General features: G+C 48.1%; 1 protein-coding gene across 4 annotated transcripts; it reads right to left on the bottom strand.

The window, feature by feature from the left end:
- Positions 1-621: 621 nt before the first annotated feature.
- Positions 622-5,189, bottom strand: LOC136439100 (iroquois-class homeodomain protein IRX-4-like). Of its 4 annotated transcripts, none has more exons than XM_066434282.1 (7): positions 4,673-5,189; positions 4,230-4,460; positions 3,939-4,060; positions 3,480-3,805; positions 2,640-3,236; positions 2,139-2,231; positions 622-1,806 (listed from the first exon to the last, which is right to left on the bottom strand). In XM_066434282.1, the coding sequence occupies exons 1-6, from the start codon at positions 4,724-4,726 to the stop codon at positions 2,146-2,148; spliced, it is 1,416 nt and encodes a 471-aa protein (XP_066290379.1). In that variant the 5' UTR covers positions 4,727-5,189; the 3' UTR covers positions 622-1,806; positions 2,139-2,145. The 4 variants fall into 4 exon arrangements, with proteins under 4 accessions (XP_066290379.1, XP_066290376.1, XP_066290380.1 ...); XM_066434279.1 differs by having other exon boundaries at positions 2,150-2,231; XM_066434283.1 differs by having other exon boundaries at positions 2,139-2,228.
- Between the last annotated feature and the right edge of the window lie 3,214 nt (positions 5,190-8,403).

Genomic DNA, 8,403 nt, shown 5'->3' with positions numbered 1-8,403 from the left:
TCACAATTGTTGTTGTTCCTTCCGATGATTCATAGTGACTTTTACCTTTAGAATTAAACAGGGTATCATTGCAGTGGTTTTAGTGGGTGTTTACAAAACATTGGAGTCGTCCTTTATCCGTGAATGCCGTTGAAATAAAGGGGTCTCTGATGAAACCCCGCCTCATTACCGCTCAGTGGCGAAGGATCAACAAGAGAAAGTCTCCCCAGAACTGCGCCTAACCAACGGAACTGTTGTGACGACAAACACGTCTCTATTATTCTGACACTTCGGGTGGCCAAGGACCAAGGTCGAGAAGAAATCGTAGGAATGGAGGGAGAAATGAGTCGGGCTCAATTTTGTAAGGGGAGCAGAGAGTAGAGACTGCTTGAGAAGCAAGAGTAGCTTGGAGAACTACTGACTAAAGGAATAGGTTCGCTAACATGAACCGTGTATATTCAAGGCCAAGTCCAGGTAAGTAAGGAAAATGCACATCAACAGTAAGATCTATGTGGGAGGTTACAAAGTATAGAGTTCTCCCCCGCCCATTGTACCAACAGATTATCTGACACGCACCTGACTAGACCTACACTACACAAAACCTTCCCCGCAACATCGCACAACAAAACACGCCTCTCTCGGTTACATGTAACGTATACATTTATTTATGTTTGAATTTATATACAACGCAGCAGTACAATAGAAAATGGTAGGATACGTTACATAGAAACACCTGTTTTAGTGTATAAATCACAATGCTCTGCTTTCTACAGTCTTCACACACGGTAATGTACATTTTCACAAAAACGTAATGTATTCATTGGCAACTGGTGAGTCTGCCCTAACCAACCTTAATGGATGTATACTGATGTGAAGGACGGAAACAAACAAAGCTAAAAAGCAATCACACCTCAAACACAAATCAGTGATAAATACTTTAAACACAATACAATCTTTACTCATAAATCGACAGAAAATGGCTTTTTGGTCGATGATTCGCCAAATGTTACAGTCGCAAAGTGGGGCTCTCACTTGTAAAAACCGCGTAGTCACGGTATATGGACAGTTTTAACTGTAGACAAAATTCGATACAAAATCATACAAGCGTCCACTTCATGGCCAGACACTGCCCAGTACATAAAACAATACTTGTACCAGTTATGAGATATCGTGGTTTCTAAGACACCATAGTTTAACGCGTGACCTGTGTAACCATTTACCTATACATGATCGTTTAGTTGATAACACTGGAAAGTGTCGGTTTAACGTCCGAACAAAAATACATGACAGATTGTATTCAACAAAACGTCCCTGAATTTGGAGCAATACTTCCTATATTCCTTCTGACAAAAGAGAGGTAAATCTCTTTTTTTCCATTTCAGTGCATTGATCACCATTTAGTAAAATGAACACATTTCATTGGATTATACTGCAGTATGAACTGAGGATTCCTATTATTATATCTGGTTACAAGAACAAATACATTTTTCCAGTCGCTGGGAGCTCTGTCAGGCGACAAACCACAAATTCTCTTCCACGGCAATACATTTAAATAAACATTCATGGAATGTAACAATCTATGCGAATGCCAATCAGCAAGAAAACATTTCAAACAAACACAGGTTGTGCTTTTACAATACTCATAGTTTGTAAGCTGGTGTGTGCTATTTGAGGTGGGGCACATGCCTGGTGTGACCGGACGGTGCGGGACAGGTTGGCGGGGTCGGTGGGTGGTGGGGCCCGTAGGCGGGCGGCTATCTGGACGATAGACTGGTCAGCGCTACGGCGGCGTCAAACTCACGGGGTTGAGATTGGACGGGGATGCATCTGATGAGATAAAAAATTAACGCCTTTTAGATCCTGAAAATACCGGCATAATTTTCTACACGGGGAAAGCCACCATATGGCGTCACCCCTACAGGTTAACAAACAATCGTTTCCATTGAAACCCTTCTGCTTCTTATTTCACTGTTCTTTGGAAACCCTATTCATTATCCAGCGCAAGGTGGTCGATATAATAAGGCCGAAAAACAGAAAGGAAGAATTTCTCGCGAAAATAATGATTTGAGAAGTGAAGGTGAGCACAGACAACGAAATAGACAGACACACAGACCACAGTGCGAACAACAGCTAGAGAGACAAGAAAAGGGGCAATTTACCTCACTCTTACCTCTTTTGTACCGGTCTAAACGCTGTCCTGACCAGTTCGTGTTCCGAAGTATGCTGTGCGATTCCTATCCTGACGGGGTCTACTGCAAGAAGCGAAAGCGAGAAGTGTGAATATACAACGTTTTACATGTTATTATCAACCCACAAGGGTTGTAAATGATGACAAATTTACGGCCGTTGTCTGTGCAGTTTGACAGGTAGCCATGTTAACTAATTCTCTACAAAGCCACATCTTTGTACCATCAAACTAGAACGGACGCATTCCGAAGAAAATGAAAGAAGCCTAGCTTGAGGCAGCGAGTCCTGCATAGTATCAATCGTGTGGTAAGATATAGGATTTCATTGGACAAGACAGAAATATAAGGACGTTTCGCAGTGATTTAACGACTCCAATTTATCATGAACGAAAGTTTGGACGAGCTGCGATGACCTCAAGGCATTACTTTTTTTAACAACGCACACACACAATACAGATATGCAACGAGTCTCACCTTTTTCGGCTGTTGGGGAGGACGGTCTGGGCGCTCCTGTGTGATCGGCGGGTTTGGAGAGAGGAGAGGTTCCCGCCGGCGAGCTCCGAATCAAAGATCCGGCAGAGTACATTCCCGATAGAGTCATAGTGGAAGGCGGTTGCATCCGCAGCGGTTGTGAAAATCCATTCAGTCCGCTAACCCACTGCCGAAAGTTGGCTACAGAGTCGTAGGGTCTGTCGTACGGTCTATGCCGGGAGAACAAGCTGTGTGATAGTCCGCTGGTCACGACCGTTCTGGGAGCGTCCGGGCGCGTCGTCGGGCCGGTACTGGTCGCCGTGTCCGCCAGCGACCAGATTTTGGGCTTGGGTGCCACCGGGGGTGGCGAGTTCGTGGACGGGCTTGACGCTTGTGTTTCTCTCTGTCTCTGTATTTCACGTGTGTTGTCCTCGGTAGACTCCGTGGGAATTGTGCGGTGCTGCGGCGGGGAAATGTCCGAACTGGAACCAGTTTTATGTTCATATTCATTGTCCTTGCTTTCCTCGCCTTGGTTTGTGGAATCTTCGAAAACTTTGTCGTCGTCGACGTCAATATCGTCCAAATCCACGTCCTCTACATCTGTGGGGATCACAAGTGGGAAACATATCATTAGTAGTGGTAAACAAACTAGACACTGGTTAATTCCAAAAAAAGGTCGATCCACATGAAATATTTACCGGTGCACTGGAGCCTATGCTCGCAGCTGGGTCACCAAATGATGCGAACCGATTTGGTTCCAATCTTGACACACCGTGTTTAAACTTCAGTGAACGTTGAGGAACACAAACACTGGGCTGTCTAACACTTCTGCTCGTGACCCACCTTTGTCGCTGCCGTGCCTGTCCCCGTCGCGACCCTCTCTCTCGGTGTCCTCGTCCCCGTCAATGTCGCTCCCCTCGCCACCTTCCGAGTCCCCGCTTCTATTCCTCGGCGACCATGTCATTTTGTTTTCCTTCTTGAGTCTCCTCCTGGCGTTCGCGAACCATGTGGACACCTGAGTTAGAGTCATTTTGGTGATGATTGCGAGCATGATCTTCTCGCCCTTGGTGGGGTACGGGTTCTTCCTGTGCTCCAGTAGCCAGGCCTTCAGCGTGGCCGTGGTCTCTCTGGTGGCGTTTTTTCTCCGCGCGCCGTCCATAGCGGCATAGCTGCAACAACATCACAAAACAGTTTTACTCAATGCTAAATTATTCTAACGTATCTGTGGAGTTTAAGGTTTAAAAATCCCAATGGTATGCAGTGGTGCGTGGAGCAGAACAATGTAAAATGTACAGTGCATACCTGCCGTAGGGGTAAGGCGCACCGCCGGCTAGAGTCGGGTCGTACGGGTAGTAGGCGGTGGGCTGCTGAAGATTCGCTCTCCAAGCCTCGGCACCTTCCTTCATGGCCTCGAACGGATTCCCCTGTACACAACGGTCAAACATAACATTAGGAACACGGGTGCCGAGCACATGATGATTAACGGTGTCCGCCACATGAAGTAAACGGAGCCATACAAAGTCAATAGGAAGCCATACAACATTCGCATGTGACAGAAATCCACCCATGGGGAAGTCAACAGTTTTTACTTACCAAGGGAGAGTAGAATGCGGAAGGATCGGCCCCGAAAGCAGCGATGTAGCCCTGGCCGGCGTACGGCGAGCCGTACACGCTGCTGAGGGACATCTCACCGACCCGCGGCGGCACCAGCCCGGCCACCCTGCCCTCGTACTGACAGGAGCACACGGCCTGGCCGGTGTGCGGGTCCGACATGATGGGCCGCCCGGCCTCGCAGCACGACGCGGCGTGGCTGGACATGAGCAACTGCCGTGGAGAGAGAACACAACAAAGAGTGAGTCGGGCCCGGCTTCCTCGGGTCAGGCGATGCAAATGAGCAGCAAAAATCGAAATGAGGAGGTGATCTTATAGGTACGAGCTTGCAGGGGTCGATGGGGGAGGGCAAATGGGTAAGATCACCGATTAAACTGCTGCGCTACTAGAAAGTGACTCTGTGACGACTACCGGGCACCACTTACCGGAGAAGACGACGGGTATGTGTACCCGAACTGTGCGTAGGACATGCTGGACATGTTTCCTCACACTCAGCACTCTCCAGAGTAGAATTCCCTAACCAGCGGCACTTGAACGTGTCACCGGCTTGGCTTCCAAGAGTTGTGGTTCTCGTGAGGTAGGCCGATTATGAGGAGCCCTCGGTGTACGGTCTATACCTCACGGCGAGATAAGTCGAACTGATGCCTATCAACCCGAGAAGGCTGCAAAATACGCGCAGCGCGCCGGTGTTGATTTACAATGTAAACGATCGCTGTCGGTGCTCCTCACGCCGCACTACACAGGGGCATCTTGGGTCCCAAGAACACGGCCAGACGACTATGGGGATGGGGGGAGTTAACTAGTAGGGGTGCACGGCCTCCGACCCTCTCACAACAGTGGCCTGTCTCCCTGTGGTGTCGACATGCCTTACGTCACGAGGACAAGGGTCTGACATGACAGTTCCGCTTAACTTCGCCAATCGTATTAATTTATGTACAACCCAAAACACGCGCCAAAATGACTGGCAGGCGATGAGTTGTTAACATTCATTTATTGTGCATGACAAGCAGGGAACAGACGACAGGGACAATGAGGCCCCGCCTCGGTGGGTGTGGGACCACTTCCCCTGATTGGCATTGTCTTGCTGGATCAGGCAGACGCCTCAGATAAGCCAAGAGTCTTACCGTTGAGAAGGTAGGATAGGGCAGTGTTTGACTTTTATTCTACAACCACACTTCGTTGGCCCTCCACTACAAATGCAAACCGTTTCTATGTGAAGGTGCAGAAACGCTGCAGTACCAGGCCTCCCGGCAGACGGCACTGCGCAATTGTCTGCTACTAGTTTAGTCCCAAGGGTTTGAGGGCTCGGATTGGCCACTACTGGGACATTTGCGCAGAGTCCGTGGCTCGTGTTGACCAATAAGTGTCGTGTTTACTGTAGCCACACGACAAGGAGCTGTGGGGCACGTTTTGTTGATTTGCAGCCTGTTGGAAAATAACGGCTTGAAACTTAATTTTGGCGCATTTGTTGTCCCACACTCTCGCGCTGAACTCCGTACAAGGCGTTGTCGACAAGGTGTGAACAAATTAACTGACGCGTCAGTTTATCTTTCTCCATTAAACAGTACCAAAATTACCCCCCTCATTATGACTTGACACCTTCTCAACTACGTGTGAAGTCATAACATTTTGTTGTCCGCGCCCCCTTGATACATACAAATTGGCGCAAACAAAACAAATGCGTGTGTCCAAAAGGAGCTTTTTTGTAAATCTAATTAACACTTTTTGTTGTAGTTAACTAGATCCATTTGCAGAAATGGCAGCCATGATCAATCACAGACTTATCCCAGGGGCAATCTGACAGGAGGTCTTGACAGCAGTAGAGAGGGTTCATCTCCTTTCTTTGGAGGTTCATCCTGTATCAAACTATAAACGACCTCATTGCCTTTGTAGCTGGGGGGAAATCTCGGCTGAGATGTGTCTGTGTGCGTCTCCTCTGTGTGATGTACCCGGCAGGGCACGGCGGAGTGACGGCAGTGTTGTGCGGAGACGCCCGTGTCAGCGTGTGTAGAGGTGTGCGCTAACCTCCTCCAGGCACTTCTGTAGATTGACAAAATCAGGTCAAAAATGGCCGCATTTGCTGCATGGAGGAAATCACAGATAAATGAAATTAGCTCAGGATTTTTTGCTACCCAATAAACTGACGGTGGTTTGTAACGCGACGAGGTCTGATGACCAAGGTCAAGTTGACCCAAAAAATCCCCTCAAGCCCGAGGTTCCCGTACCTCCTAACGCGCTTCTTTCAATCTCGCAGAAGCCAATCGCGGAGAATATGATTAATATGCACCGCGGAAATAACGATACACATCGTACGCACGGCGAGATGTAATTGCGATCGATTACTGCCGATTAATATGTCGCGGGCTCACGGGCAAATTCGGTTTGGTGTAGCCTGGCGTGGCCGCCTTTTGTCAACACGCTGTCGGTCTGTCACTGCGACATGTAAAGATTTTCATGACCTTTTTCCTCCGCATGCCATCTTTTTCAGTAGCTGCTGTCAATGGATGTGTTGTAAGGCTGAAGGACAATAGAACTGTTTTTGAAGTAATCATATGCACTGGGCAAGTAGGAGCATAGTGAGTACCAAGAGTACAAGCGTAGTTTACGCCTATAAACAATACGAGGCGATTTTGGCCCACTATTTTTAGCGCATCTCCTTACAATGTCGTGCTCTTAGGAGGACTTTGAATGTCTTGAAAGGCACGATCCCACTTCGAGGGGGTACCAAACTTGTTACAAAACACGGCACAAACACTGATACTTTCCGCTCGGGTAACACGGGGTCCCCGTGGGGTTGGCAAAACTCCGCTCCCGTTACACCCACTCTGTGTCCCGCCGCCTCCCCGCACACAACTCACAGTACAATAAACAGTGGTGTACATTAGTGGAGAACAATGGCGGTACAAGCGGATCGGTTTTGGTCTTCGGTGTGCTTACTGTGTCATACAAGACACTGCCGCCTCCAGGAGTCACCCATTAAAGCAGAAGGGCGTACAGTCCATCTAGTACTACAAGATAAACAAGCCGGAGGTATTTATGCTACAAATACGCATACAAGGAGGAAAACTCCAGGGTATGACTTTACGGTATCTGTTTGTGTATTGTCTACGGTTTGTAAAGCGGTGGGGCGACATTCACCTGTGCCCCGGTGTCGGATATCCCCTCCCCAGCGCGGCCAGGTTCCGTGTCAGTCCCCCGAAGATAATCCAGGGGGAGTTCGATCGCCCGCCGATTAAAAGCGAAGGGTCCGGCGGGGTCAGCTACAATCCTGTTTTTCTTTGGGATTCGTTCGGCAACACGATCTTCCACGGGACAGTGAATGGAGCGGATTGGGGAAAACGAGGATTAGAAATCAATTGTCGACGTGACCTTTGTGTGCTTACAGAATGTAGGGACCGCGCTGAGCCATGTTTATAAACAGATTTGCCAGGCTGCGTCTGCCGCTGAAAGAACTGTTGCTATTCGGCTGTAACCACGCCCTCCCCCAACAAGAACTTATGTTCGTGGATACAGCCACTGTCTACACGACACTTCAGGTGCCCCGTTACTGTCTTGAGTTGTCAGGGAGCGGTCCCATCTCCTTGAAGAATTACCTGTGTTCAGCATGGAAATTCAATCTGTGCCAGAAAAGAAACCCCTCACAGGTCCATGTTTCAGCCTGTTGTCCCCCATCCACACTGTGCTTATATGTCAATCCTCTTTCTTTATATGATAAATAGCTACGTCCTATCAGGGTAAGTTGTTTAATTAGTATAAGCTCCATATCTAGAGCCTTTAATAAAAGCGTAATGCAATAAAGGTAATTGATTTTTGGACCTTGCTACCCTGGATAATGGACGTGACAACAATGGACTTAACCCGCTGACCCGAGTTAACGAGACCCGTAAACAGGTGACATACCTGGGACGCAGGAGACACCTGTAACTCGTGATGGGTGGCTTACTGCCACCAGTGGGCGTCCTACATATCATGATGACATATTCTTCAGTGTACTTTCAGTGTACTTTGTACAGATACCTGACGCAGCACATACAAGAAGCGCACTAGAAACTCTTTTGTTTTGGGGATGTATGGGATGTAAAAGTGGTGAGAAAGTTGATTTCTTTCCTTTTTGATATTGGCAAGCAACTAAAAGTTTTAAAACAATGTTCGTCTT

Source organism: Branchiostoma lanceolatum, chromosome 7, assembly GCF_035083965.1.
Source record: "Branchiostoma lanceolatum isolate klBraLanc5 chromosome 7, klBraLanc5.hap2, whole genome shotgun sequence".
Classification (NCBI taxonomy): domain Eukaryota; kingdom Metazoa; phylum Chordata; class Leptocardii; order Amphioxiformes; family Branchiostomatidae; genus Branchiostoma; species Branchiostoma lanceolatum.
The sequence above is the reverse complement of the archived record's forward strand: the minus strand, read 5'-3'. Positions and strand labels throughout refer to the sequence as shown.